Source organism: Sinohyriopsis cumingii, chromosome 16, assembly GCF_028554795.1.
Source record: "Sinohyriopsis cumingii isolate HCF-2022 chromosome 16, ASM2855479v2, whole genome shotgun sequence".
Lineage (NCBI taxonomy): Eukaryota > Metazoa > Mollusca > Bivalvia > Unionida > Unionidae > Sinohyriopsis > Sinohyriopsis cumingii.
This window is the reverse complement of record NC_142976.1, coordinates 41,611,104-41,625,684: the sequence shown is the minus strand read 5'-3', so window position 1 is coordinate 41,625,684 and position 14,581 is coordinate 41,611,104. Positions and strand designations below refer to the sequence as shown.

The window sequence follows — 14,581 nt, the reverse complement described above, 5'->3', positions numbered from 1 at the left end:
ACATGCCAGCTTTTTCTCTTGTCCTTCTATCCTGTAATTTTTCTCTTTTCTTTCTATCCTGTAATTGGTTAGGAGTAGTTGTAAGAACAAACAACATAGACCCTGATCAGTCAGTCTGCATACTATGCAAAGGTAGAGCAGAGTTCTCTGTTATTTCTAGTCACACTTGGTTTGGTATGTGAGTACATCAAGAATAGTTGATGTGACTTTCTGTATAGATTTTCAGTCGGTGTTTCTGAAACTGTTTTAGTTTAAGTGTTTGCACTGATATCTACATATTGGTATTCTTTGATACACAGAATTTTACTTATATAAATCCCAACTTGTTTTCAATTTGATTGACACCTTAAAATGATATCTGGAAAATGTAGAAGAGGGTGTATATAATACAAAACTACGTTCATATTTAATCTGAGTCAGAAAGACAGGACTTGTTTCAAATGGCATATGAAAACATGAGACAGTGTGCTGTATCAGATTAATTTTTATATTGACTTGAAACAAAACATCTGTAGTTTTATATATATATCAGGTCCCAGTTAACTGCCTGGATGATAGAATTGAATTGTAATTCATTCAGATTCAGCAGAAATATTTGTTTCTTTACGTCAAATTTAGAAATTTAAAAACAATATTTTGTAACAAAATTCAGCTTTAATTTGGATTCACTCTGAATGCACGAACTCATTAGAAGGTTCTACAGCATAGAGGATATTTGCTTGAAATGAGTGAATAATGGATATATTTCATTGAGGGGGTGAAAAACTCTGTATTTTCATGAGTGGTGAAGCCATCTGTTTTTCACCCATGAGGTGAAATACATTTGCACCTTGTTGGATTTGAACTTGAGTCTATAAGGGGAGGTGGCCATATTTACCACTCAGTTAAGTTATCATCTAAGAATAACTTAAAATTTCATGTGTCTGTTGATGGCCAGTGAAAAGTTTTATTTTTTCACTCCAGTGAAAATATTGAGATAACTTCTTTCAGAAAATCCAGTAATTCATAGACTAGCATAAAATAACATTCGTTATTTAGTTTTAAATGCATTTCTTCAAACATCAAGTCATAATTGTTTTGGAATGTATGAATTATAGCTGGTAAAGGAATTGAGATTGCTGACCATCATTTTTTTTTTTCTCGGTAATTTTGTGCAATGTCACGTAGGGTGTGGTATTGTGAGATCCTCCTAAAATAAGAATACACTTTTCTTTTTCAAAGATCAAAATATAGACAGACATTTTTTGTTTGTAGCTGTGTGGCAGTTTGAATGCATTGCTGTATGATGTGTTGCTTTGAATATCAGCCTGTTTTTGAAAATTTACATCATTGCTTTGAATACCAACCTGTTTTTTCAAAATTGATATCATTGCTATGAATAGCAGCCCAATATTGAAAATTTAGATCATAGCTTTGAATACCAACCTGTTGTTGAAAATTTAGATTATTTTCATAGTTCTAAATTTCAGCTTACTTTAGAATCTTTTTTCAGAGAAACCAACAGCAGCTGAAAATAAATTACGAAGCATTATTTTGTAATCATGTCTAGTAATGGATATATGATGTAGATGAATATTATAATTAAATTATATGCTAACATCAAGTTTTGGATATTAATGCTAGCCAGTTCTGGAAATGTTTGCCATAGGTGAAATATCAATACATTTATTCTTATTTTATAGGCAATTTTAAATTTTTGGGAAAAGTATATGAGTCATGTCATGCAAATGTATGGTTCTGGGACTTTTTAAAAGAATTTTAAATTTTATGCTCACATGATAATGAAATATTTTAGTAATAAAATGACTATTGTTTCTTGAAATTATCTCAGTGAATTATAATTAAACTGCAAAGAATATTTAATCTACGTCATCCACATAAAAGAAACAGCTATCTGTTGACGCTATTAAAAATGCAAATTCATGGAAAAAAGTTGATATAAATTTCTTGGAATTTGTATGTATATTTTGCTTAACACATTGCTAAACTTGTACTTTTGATCCAATGCAGAAAAGGGACCTTCCAGGAAACATGTGATAAAATTGTAAATATTCTAGACATGAGACAGTAAAGTTGACATTTTTCTTGTACGGCTTTATTGGTATCATTTTAAAAACTGGTGTTCAGTCAGTTTATGTTATTGTTGTTTTCATGTTATTTTGTTGTAATAATAATAATAATAATAATAAAAGGAAGAAGAATAAGAATAATCATTGTTTGCTGGGTTTTAAGTTATTGGGCTTGGGAAGGAGTGATAATCCTTTCCAATATGGATAATTGTTTGCAGAGTTTTAAGTTATTGGGCTTGGGAAGGAGTGATAATCCTTTCCAATATGGATCATTGTTTGCAGGGCTTTAAGTTTGTGGTTTGTGATAACTATGTAATCCCCAAAAATTGATTCCAACCTATATAATAATAAATTCACAGTGATCATTTGGAAAACCTGCTACTGTCTGCTAATAATATTTCTTGCAAAAGTAAAGACAAGATACATGATATGTATGTACAGAAATGCGCCATGACGATGTATTACAGAGGTCCTCATTTATGCATGAAACTTCATATTTGAGGTGGCTTTATGTTTTGCTCTTGCTTGTTTTCATTTCAGTGTAGTATGTAGTTTTTAAATTTGCAGATTTAACTGGAGAATTCATGACTTTTTGCATCTGTACTATTGAAGCAGAGTAAAAAGGCCATTTATAAGAAACTGGAAAGAACAGTTTAGGTTAAAGAAAGAAGCCTTGGTTTTTGGTTGGAGAACCTTCATTTGAGTTAAAGTACAACTGTGGAATGAAAAATTATTTCAGTTTAAATGCTTGATAGAAATTTATTTCATTTTCATTCATAAATTTGTTACATTTTCATTTTCATTCATAAATTTGTTACATTTTCATTAATTTTCCTTCATAAATTTGGTACATTTTCATTCATAAATTTGTTACATTTTCCTTCATAAATTTGTTACATTTTCCTTCATAAATTTGTTAATTTTCATTTTCATTCATAAATTTATTACATTTCAAAACATTCAGAGAATTCACTCCATGCGATATGTTCATAAAAAACCTATTTACAACTAAAAAGGAAATCACAGGTAAGTTTTGGCTTCTCTGAAGATCGAAAAATAAAACATAAGTTGGACTGGATGTTAGATTTCATATTCTGCCTTACTTTTTTCAGTGCCAGAAACTGACTGCCAGCTTACAGAAACTGCAGATGTCATCTAAAGACACTCGAGATGCTCTCACTCAGGAGGTATGGACGTAAACAAGTCTCAAAAGTTGAGCCCTTTACATGAATATACAATCTTAAAGTTTGTGTACATTGAGAGCTAGTGTGATTTTGTTGAGAATTATTTGTGTTTTGTTTTACTGATACAGTTAATGACCTTTATGAAGGTGAATATAAAATTTTATGAACTGTAAACCTCATATGGACTGTCAATAAACAGAGGTCAGTATACTAGTTCATGAAACTTTATATTCATGGAAACAAATGTCGATAACTCAGACTTGCCAACACTTACAATTTTGCCACAAGTCGTAAAAAAATGTGCCTTGAAATATGGACTTATGGAATAAAAGCAAGAACTACAGAAAAATGATTGATGCTGAAAAATCTGGATAATTGGTTCATCAGTGTTTGATTTGGATCTCGGTTTCATATTAGAGTTAGTGGAATTAGTCAGGGAACCAGACTAACTTTACAGCAGTACCTCGGATGCTTTAAACTGCACATATTTTTTCATGTGAAGCGCCTAAATAATCAAATGAAGTGTAAATTAAGCCTTAGAAAGTGTTAATAATCAGCACAGAAGAATAAAGAGGAATATTCAGATTCTTGTGAATAAAAGCTGGAAGGGGCATAATTACATTTATTGGACATCACATGTCAGTTTGCTTATGTCGCATGGTGGAAGATATGATTGTTGCTATCATGTCAGATGGACAAAATTTCGAGACTTATATCAAGTTGAGAAATAGCAACAAGCCATAAAGCTGCATAAGGTTTGGAACTGAAGTTTGTGCAACATTACTAGTGGTAAATAAGGTCTAAGTGTACTTTACAAACTTTTCAGTTGAACATGATGTTTGCTGTCGCATGTTTTGAATACCAAACTTTTAAATATGCTTTCCAGTTTTACAATAGCAGTTTATGATATTTTGTTACACCTTACTGAAAACTGGTCAAACTTACGGAAACAAATCAACTGCCTTACTGAGACGGTCTCAACAGGGTTGGCGGGTCTGATAACTGTTTTATTACAGGATTTAATGAAACCACTCCCATGGCCTTAGTGGTTAGAGCATCCACCTCGGATGTGGGGTGGGGGTTGAGGGTTTGAACCCCAGCCAAGTCATACCAAAGACTTATAAAAATGGTACTAACAGCTGCCTCACTAGGCGCTCAGCATTAAGAGGTTAGTGTTAAGACTGGTCGGCCTGGTGTCAGGATAATGTGACTGGATGGGACATGATGCTACATGTCTATGGCATGATGCCCCAGTGCTTGGCATCACTATAAACTGCCACACTGCAGACATTGTAGCGATGTGACTTGAATTGTTGAAGCTATTTTAAAAGTCCAAATCACACACATATGATTTAATGCTAAATTATTCAAAATGTTTCAGCATAAAGAATGGGCCATTTCAGTTGCATGACACCATAAAAGTTATGTTGTATCGTGACAATGCATTTTCATGAATTATCACTAACTACATCATGTAGTATTAGTGAGTGAAAAAACATCATTGGAATCATATAATGATTGACATACAAGAGCCAGGTTACTTAATAGTTGCATTGTACACGATGACTGTTTGTCCTTTCCAAAAGGGGGGTAATTTTCAAGTTAATAATCACCCAGTGTACAAACTGATTTCCTTGGTACATTTATTGTAACATTGTACATGATGTCCCATTTGAAATAGATATTATCCATTCTATTACTCCCAAGTCAAATGCAGCAAGCTAGAAATATCCATCTGACTTGTATACCTGTATATTTTTCATTTGTATTGTCTCGCCATATCTATGGATGGAGCATACTGTAATACCCTTGTCTCTATATCCCATTGTCTCCTCTATCACAAATTTAGTTTCTGTGCAATAAGTTTTTAAGGATTTCATGGATTGAATCAAATTTGGTATTTAGCTTGGCATTACACAGACCTTGATAATATTTAATTTTCACCTTTTCCTGGCAGAGTTTTGGGGTGTTGTGGCCCCAGTTTGATTTAAAACTTTGCCTTTCAATTTCTGCTGAGTAACTTTTAAAGGACTCAATGGACTGAAGCCATATTTGGTGTGAGGTGTTGTAATAGAAAGACCATGGTCAGGTTTAATTATGCCATTTTTTTAGGCAGTATGTTATGGAGATATGGCCTATGAGTTGGTACTTCACCCATTAATTACATCATATTGATGTTAGCAGCCATAGTGTATTGACATATTTTTATTAAATGCCATAGTGTATTGACATATTTCTATTAAATGCCATAGTGTATTGACATATTTCTATTAAATGCCATAGTGTATTGACATATTTCTATTAAATGCCATAGTGTATTGACATATTTCTATTAAATGCCATAGTGTATTGACATATTTCTATTAAATGCCATTTGTTGCCATTATTTTACATGTTGACTCTTCACATTCATCTGAATATTCAGGGTAAAAAAAACAGGAGTTAAAGGTAGGGTTTTCAAACTGAACCTTTTAGTTTGTACAATTGTGAAGTCTGGCCTGTCAAAACAAACAGGTTGGATAACTGACCACTCAGGTGACTATTCAGAGATTCGTTCACTGAGATAATTGAAGAAAAAATGATATAGTTGATCTCTTTTTTTATACTCTACCCCATTTATTAATATCAACTGCGGGACATACCTCAGGTCATTTGAATGAAATTAGAGCTTAATTGTAAGAAGCTAGTATGGAGAGTTTGAATTATTACCATATATTAATTATATATTAATTATATTTATTATATTCTCACTTATAAATCATGTCCAACTGTAAACAACATAGACCCAGATCTGCCATCACATGTTGCACTGGCAGATCATGGTCTATGTTATTTGTTCTATTGTTTGCTCCTTACAAATTCGATAGATCCAGATCTGCCAGTCATTATGCAGTGGCAGATATGTGTCTATGCAGTTTGAAGTTGGAGTGCATTTATATGAGTGCATATACAGTTAGTTACAGTTGGAATCTTTTTATTTCTTTAGTTTGAAGTATGCAAACGTTGTCGTGATATTGTCATCATCTGTCTTGATATTTATTCTTTTCCTGTCCCCAACCCCCATAACTGTTATCATTAGTGTCAAAAATTGTTCAGATATTAGGTTTTATAAACAGGATTATTGTTTTAAGTGTATAGTGCCCTGCATATTTGATTACTGTCGTAGTTGACTTTCAGTTTGCATCATGAACCATGGTTATCAGATCCCATTTAAAATAAAATTAATTTGAAATAATTATTCATCATACATGATTAATTTTCAAAATGATAATCCATACAACAGTTTACAGTTTGTATAAAGTTATGACGTAAACTTTTGGGACCTAATAAGACTGATTAGTTTGGAAACACAAATGATTACATGTATTCCATCGCATTGTGTGTATGTATACAGTGAAGTTAATATTGTCAGGACTTGTTTGTGACAGTATCGTAGAAGCTCATTCTTCATTAATATGTATTAAGAATTATTTTTTGTTCCTGTAATTGCCAATGTTATTAGGTCACCAGGTCAAATGCAAATAGAGCCAATGATATAACCTTGCGTCCATCAACTAATGTGCTTTGTCCATTGATTATTGTCCGCCCATCTGTCAACGCTTGTTTGTGATCATTCTTGAAGACTTATTTCTTACCAGATTTTGATCAAACTTGGTATGAAAGTTGATATGATCAAGATCTCAGATGAATTCACTTATGTGCAATAACCATGCATATTAATGAGGTGAGACTGCGGTTCATTGAGCTTGTGAACACTCTTGAGGCCAGATTTCTGATTAGATTTAATGAGACTTGGTATGTAAGTTTATGTCATCAAAATCTTGATTAGGTTTGATTATGAGTGACATCTTCAGTGTATCCCCTAGGGGTGCAAGACTGAAGAGTCAAAAATCTCCTTGGTGTCAAAATCGGGGTTCACACTGAGTGAAAAACAAACTTTGGTATCAAAACTGGGGATCAAATTAAAAAATTTGGGGGTTTCTGAAGTGCAAATGATGGTAAAGGGAAACACTGCATCTGTATGTTGTAATGAGGTGATCTTTCATTTGATTAGCTTACAGTCCAGGGCCTGTGTTGGCTGTGGTCAAAAGTGTTGGAAGATACTAATAATACAATAAAGCCTTTGAATAAAACAAGTGAAAGTGATTGATGCATACCAGTAAAACCATCTAAGTATTTGGAATTTCTTCACATATTTATGTGCACACAAAAGAATTTGCTTTAAGAAAACATATTTTGTGCAAAAACTTTGCCCAAGTTTATACATTTATTTGCAGAGAATTTTTGTAAAAATTTTATATTTTAAATTAAGTAATGTTTTGAAGAAAGTTCATTTCAGTAGTTTCACAGTCATAGCTACTGGTGTTGCCATATTGAAGTGCCTGAAATGTTCGTTATTTATATCTTATCACATGTATTGTGCATTAATTTAAGGTATTCTGGTTGTGTAAATAACTTGTACATTTATGCCGAGAAACTGATCCTTACATATGGTTTAGGGAAGGAAATAAATGACTCCAACATTGGGCTCCAAGTTTTTCTTTGCCCTCTACAGTTTCATTACCTGTGTGAATTTGCATTCGCAAGCTGACATATCAGCTTCCAGGTGAGCAATATTAGGTTCACTTGGGTCTCCTGTTTAAGAAATAATCTAATTTAATTTAAGTTTCAAAGAACCCAGTAATTTAATCTGTACTTTGACCATGGGACTGTACTGTTGAGTTAAATCTTAATTTCTCCTTGACAGCTTTGTTATATCCCATCTAATACCTGTATTGTTTCCTGACTTTAAGGTGGAGAAAATCAAAAAAGAGAAAGAAGAAGTATGTGTGTTCACCAATGTTCCAAGTGTATTATTGTAGCCAGTTTTTGCATGTTTCTTTGACATCTCATTTCTTACATACAAATGGACACAGTCTGGTTTTTATCTTCTTACCTGACTGCATTTTTATCTTTTCTGTGTGACACTGAAATTGTTGCCATTTATTTACAAGTTTTACATGAAATCTTGAGCCCCTTTTGGGTTGGTGAGAACATTTGGTTTAGTTGGGTCTTGTAATTCATTCAGGTTGAAAATTATCCTTGCTGTTCTGTAATTTTGTAGAATTGATAAATCAGTTAACATAATGGACCTTAATGGATAACATTGAGTAAATCACTTCCTTGTTTTTGGACCCTATTGTGTTTAAATGGATAACATTGAATAAATCACTTCCTTGTTTTTGGACACTATTGTGTGTGAGTTATGAACAAGCATTCAGAAGACACCGGGGACCAATTCCTTAATTCTTTCTTGTAGAAGAGTTTATTTTGTTATTTGCAAAAAATGTCACAATTTTCTATAATTGAAGGAATTTTTCCATCCTATTTTGGGTAATAAAAGGATAGGACTGCAAAAAGCAATCAGGATATGTAAGGGTTTATTTCAGTATTGAACATTATCTTGATCCATGAAGAAGAAAAATATCCAACACAGTCAGCGCAGTCAGTAAGAACTGTAGTGAAACTATGGCCAGGCCTGGTTCACATATTTCTCCTTGGAATGTGACTCAAAGCATGTATTTGTACATCACAAGTTGTCATAGTAATTATCTCAAATGGAAGATAGATCATCAGACTGTGTCCAGAAGTAATTTCCAAGGAGTATATGGAACACTCTGCATGTTGATTTTGCATGTCTTTTTTCAAACATCCTGGATGTTGATTTGCATGTCTTCTATTTTTTCTTGCTTTTCTCTCTTGACCTAATTCAGGCAGACTGTTTCACTGATTGTTATATAATGTTATCTTTGCCAACTTTCAGTTTGGTTATGGAAAACATAGACAGCATGGTTGGGTAATCACTTACTAGTCTTATTACTTTTGTGTGTGTTTAACACCCACCCAGCTGTGAATGGTGTTGATCGGGATCAACTGTCACATAATGTGCCAGTAGGTCAGGGTTCGTACTGGGTTATTTTTTCCTCATATATCCTGCTGCATGTTAATAGCATTGACCCTAATCCACAAGCACATTATTTGGTGGCAGATCTGGGTTTATGCAGTTCACATATGAGTGCATTTTATACATGGATGAATACGGTATTTGAAGTTCTTGCCGGTACAGTAAAGCCTCACTATAATGAACCTCGCTATTATGAATTCTTTGATACAACCAATGTCCATATTGAACCAATGATAGTAATTTTATATGAATTGAAACTAATGTCTTGTTATAATAAACAATTCATATGGAATTAACTTTGTTCATTAAAGCGAGGGACTATATTTGTAAAAGATCATGTTTGATTTAATTTTTAATTCATTTTATTTATGTGGTGCTCCAGGACTGGAGGTGTTTGGAAGAAAACAAATTTCTATGTTAATGCCTTAAATCGCTTATGTATTATCTGCTTCTCCCAGCAGCAGAAAATATAGACTCCAATTTGCCATCTCATAATGAGCCAGCAGATTGCAGTCTACTCTGTTCTGCTTTGGATTTCAAGTCAACAGTCTACACACAGATATGGTATGGAGATCATACACTTTTGAGCTTGAGATTTTGTTTCAACCAATCACAGATGATATGTTTGAGATTTTGTTTCAACCAATCACAGATGATGTAACTTTTGAAAGGTCATTTGTGTTTGGTTGATAGTTGAAACTCAAGCTCTCTGGGCCAGATTTACTGGCATATTGTATGAGGCAGAATTGGGTGTATGCTATTTGCAGCTGGGTAACTAATACTCATTTTCAAAATGAAAAGTGAAGTTCAATGTGTTCATAGGTTAAAAAGAGCCAGGAGATCCCTTACTTCTGCATGTCTATCCATATATTATTCTCTTGTTGTTTTTTTTATTCATTTTTTTTACAAAATTAAATCTCAAACATGAATAAAATATGTAACAAATTAAAATTATCCAGAAGATTAAGTTAAGCTTATTGAGAGTCTTCGCCTTTTTCAGTTGTACATTTTCTCCATAATTTTGACCCTTTCCAAATTTTTGCAAATTGATGCCCTGCCCATGCTATTTTTATTGTTGATTTAGGAGCCAAATATGCTGATTTGATAGAAGTCCTAATAGCAGTGGGTCAGAGTTCTACTATCATCAAATAAAGACCATTACTATAGCTTCAGATAAATGCTTATCATCTATACTTGCTTATAAGTTGTGTTCAACTACAATCATATAACTTTATCTGCCATTGCATAATGAGCCAGCAGATCAGAGTCTGTGTTGTTTTACTGATCACTTGTAACAAACTGCATAGACCCATACCTGCTGGTGCAGTATGTGACAGCAGATCTGTGTCTGTGCAGTTTATTGTTGGACTTTGATTTATATGCAAGTACATACATTTCATTTGCTGTCTCTAGAATGACTCTCTAAGAGGCATATTTTTTCAATTCTAATTGATCATTTCAGAAAGATTTCCTATTTTTTAATTTTTTTATATATATATTTTTTTTTACTTACCCAGATTTTATAGTTCTAATCAGAGTAGTCAGGGAAGGATATGGTCAGGGAGGTAATATTTTTATATAAATTTAGTAGCTGTCAGTTGGGATTATGATTGACTTCCATTATATTAATCTTTTATCAATCTCAATTTTGAATTGTTTTTTGTCATTCAGAATTCCACTGTTGTTGTAAATTCATGCATTATTTGTTGAATGTTTTTTTTTTTTTTAAATTTTGAACTTAACTTTAAAATAAACGTGTATAGAGTGTCTAATATTTTGGATTCCCTGCTGAACTAAAACATGAATGTGACATTTTGGTGAATGCCATTTTTAATATAATTCAGAAAAGTACTACATGAAAGAAGTAATGGTCCAGTAGTGAGTTATGATTTATATCAGCTGAGTCAGTAGATTATTTTGTTGGTTATTTTGACAGGTACTTGATAAGGGGTGGGTGTGCTGTTTGTTTCTTTTTTTCTGTTGACATTTTTCTGAATACAGTCAATACTCTTGATGTTAATTAACTCTTATATTCATACTTTTTTAAGTTATAAAGATAGTTTTATGGAGTTAAATATGTTTTTTAAAATAAGTTTCTAATATTTTCTCTTATATAAATGATATAATTAACACCTTAATTTCTTTAGGGCTGTTTCATTTAAATATTTATTGTACTTGGGGAAGACACTTATTAAAAAATGTTTGCAGAAGAGTTCATCTGAAAATGATACCAAAACAAATGCATCTGTAGGTGACTACTCCACATTAAAACTGCTTTCCCTGGGTCCCAAATATATTTTACTGGAACAACCTTTATTTATTTGCCATTTTTTGTTCTTCCGTCAAAATCTTTACTGACCTGATTTTAAAGCTGCATAAAGATGCCATCATAATTTGCATATATTTGGGATAGGTAACAATGATGGAAATTCGTTAATGCCATGAGAAGAGTTAAAACAGCTTTTTATGTGTATTGGTTGCTGGCTTATTTTTATGATTTGTATCTCTATTTATGTTTAACAGCAATTTGCATAAAACGTTGGTTTAAACTACAATTTTATCTGCTTTTGATGTGTTCTAATTTCATTTTTAAATTATGATTTTGACACATTTGAAACTTGCTGAAATGTACTTAGAACAAAAAGATTTTCTCTGAACTTACCTATGTCCTTTATATGTTGTTTTGTTACCACATAAATTCATTATTTCAATCAGTCTAATAAAAATACTACATGTTTTATTTAGTGCAGCCATATTCAGATATTGAGAGAGACATTTAAACTCAAAAATGGAGAGCTCTCCCAAAAAAAGACATAGGGAGCTAACTCTTTCCAGTTGCATTTATGCAATGGGGACATTATTTATAGCATTGTTCATATGAGCTTATTATGATGATCTTCATACAGTTTACCACATAACATTTGCTCAAGTATTCCATCAATGGCAGTAATAGGATGCATTTGGATTGAAAGCAAGCACTTTTTACTTGGGTGACTGTGGCTTTTTCTAGTATGCCTACTTTCATAGTTTGTGTAATGTACTATTTATAAATCATTCTTTCTTCTATTTCATAGCTGGTCATGGGCAACTATTATTATTTGAGCTATAGAACCAGTTTATTTGTGGTGGTATACTAAATACCATATGTAAAAGAATGAGAGGGTTGATTGCCTGAAAATAATTACTTGAAAAAAACTAACATAATTGTTAGTTGAATCCTACAAATGGGTAAATTGTATGCAGTGGTAGGCATGAACCTAAAATCATTAAGGAATTTATCTTCCAACAGGTTGCAGAGCGGCATGACAATATTGTCAGGCTTCGTAATGAGAACCGAGAGATTGAGGAAAAGTTGCGTGAAGCTCTATCCACAGCTCAACATCGAGGAGAAGTCATTAAACAGCTGAGGGATGAAAGCAAACAGGCCACTAACAAGGTATGATAGAAACATCTGTCAGTTGAGATAAACAGAATCTAACAGGCCACTAACAAGGTATGATAGAAACATCTCTCGGTTGAGATAAACAGAATCTAACAGGGTAACTAACAAGGTATAATAGAAACATCTGTCAGTTGAGATAAACAGAATCTTACAGGGTAACTAACAAGGTATGATAGAAACATCTGTCAGTTGAGATAAACAGAATCTTACAGGGTAACTAACAAGGTATGATAGAAACATCTATCAGTTGAGATAAACAGAATCTTACAGGGTAACTAACAAGGTATGATAGAAACATCTGTCAATTGAGATAAACAGAATCTTACAGGGTAACTAACAAGGTATGATAGAAACATCTGTCAGTTGAGATAAACAGAATCTAACAGGCCACTAACAAGGTATGATAGAAACATCTGTTAGTTGAGATTAACAGAATCTAACAGGGTAATGATTTAAGGGCATGAAAAAGTTTTGCTGACTAACTTTTGACCCCTAAGGTTATATTTCTCATTAGGGGGCTTTCTCGCAGTATGCCATCATAGAGGGCCTTGGACATTGTAGGGAATATGGTTTGTGTGCCAATTTACTTTGTTGTGTATACCTTCAACACATTTTAAGAGTTTTACATTTTTCTTATTGTACGAGTGTGTGTTTGCTTTTGTTTAGAATGGTTTATGAAGGTTGTTAAAAATGTTTGTATTTGAATTGAAAGTTGTTAACTTTTAATTGGTATTCTATGAACACACACACAGACACACACACACACACACCATTTAAAATAAAATTCCAGATCAGTTGTTAGCTTATCTAGCATTACCAGATTTAGTATATCTGAAGGAAGGCATTATAACATTATGGCCCTGCAAACTTGTGCAAGTAATGCCAATCTACCATCAAATCTAGTCACAGTTACTAAAATACACCGACTTTAAATAGCCTGTTCTCAGAAACTGCTGAAAAGAATTTGACCACATTTGACAGAAAGCATTTGACATAAAGGCCTTGAAGGATTTTACAATTGATGCTAATCAGACATAAAAAATGGCCGCCTCTATTAAAAATAGAAATAAGTTTAAATGATTTCTTGAAAACCATTAAACAGAATTTGACCAAATTTTACGCAAAGGATCCGGTTATGAAGCCCTTTCAAGTTTTTACAGATGCTGTCAATCTGCAAACAAAAACGGCTGCCATTACTAAAAGTTTAAACTCTTTGAAGGACTCTTTGTCAAAAACTGCTCTTCAGAATATGACCAAATTTGACGGAAAGAGTCTTGGCTTGAAGGCTTTCTTCATTCTTACAAAAGATGGAAATTTATGTTCAGATACCACATCTATTCTGAAAACAAGAAAAAAGAACAGAAGAAGCTTTAAGTACATGTCAGAACTCCTAAACAGAACTTAACTGAATTTGATGGAAAGCTTCTTTGTATAAAGACCATTAAGTTTGTTGAAATGATTTTGTTACAAAAAAACAAAAAAAAACAACTTTAGAAGGATTTCTTAAAAACCACTTGACAAAATTTGACCAAATTTAAATATATCTCCTTGTTTGAAAGCAGTGATTCAGGTCTGTCATCAAATATGACTGAAGGTTTTTGAGAGCATCAGATAACTTTTGTCATAACCAACCAAGAGACTTTACTACCCATAATCTTTGGCAATTGTTTTTGCATTTATCCTTTAGATAGATGTAAGCAAGGTGTGTGATTACATGCCTGCTTGGGTCTTCTGTTATTTTAACGTGTGAAATTTTCAACTCGTGCATTATTATGTCAGTTTCTTTAAATAGTGTAATTTTGATTAAGTGGTAAATAAATTGTTTAATCATTTCCTTAACAGGTTCAGGAATGCCAGAAGAGAATTGAGCATCTGGAACTGGAACTACAACAGAATCATGTCAGGCATACATCACAGCTTAGAGAGGTCAGGCTTTAGTTAT

The 14,581-nt window shown here is 32.8% G+C and overlaps 1 protein-coding gene across 16 annotated transcripts in view; it reads left to right on the top strand.

Annotated features, from left to right (window-relative positions):
- LOC149780294 (uncharacterized) overlaps positions 1-14,581 on the top strand; it is a 222,413-nt gene that overhangs the window by 90,324 nt on the left and 117,508 nt on the right. For 10 of the 16 annotated variants that reach the window (XM_089937101.1, XM_089937108.1, XM_089937113.1 and 7 more), the window contains 4 exons: positions 3,182-3,256; positions 8,047-8,076; positions 12,487-12,633; positions 14,482-14,565. In XM_089937101.1, coding sequence (XP_089793227.1) covers positions 3,182-3,256; positions 8,047-8,076; positions 12,487-12,633; positions 14,482-14,565 — 336 coding nt within the window. The remainder of the gene's footprint in view (positions 1-3,181; positions 3,257-8,046; positions 8,077-12,486; positions 12,634-14,481; positions 14,566-14,581) is intronic. The other 6 variants (XM_089937115.1, XM_089937114.1, XM_089937105.1 and 3 more) reach the window with 1 other exon arrangement.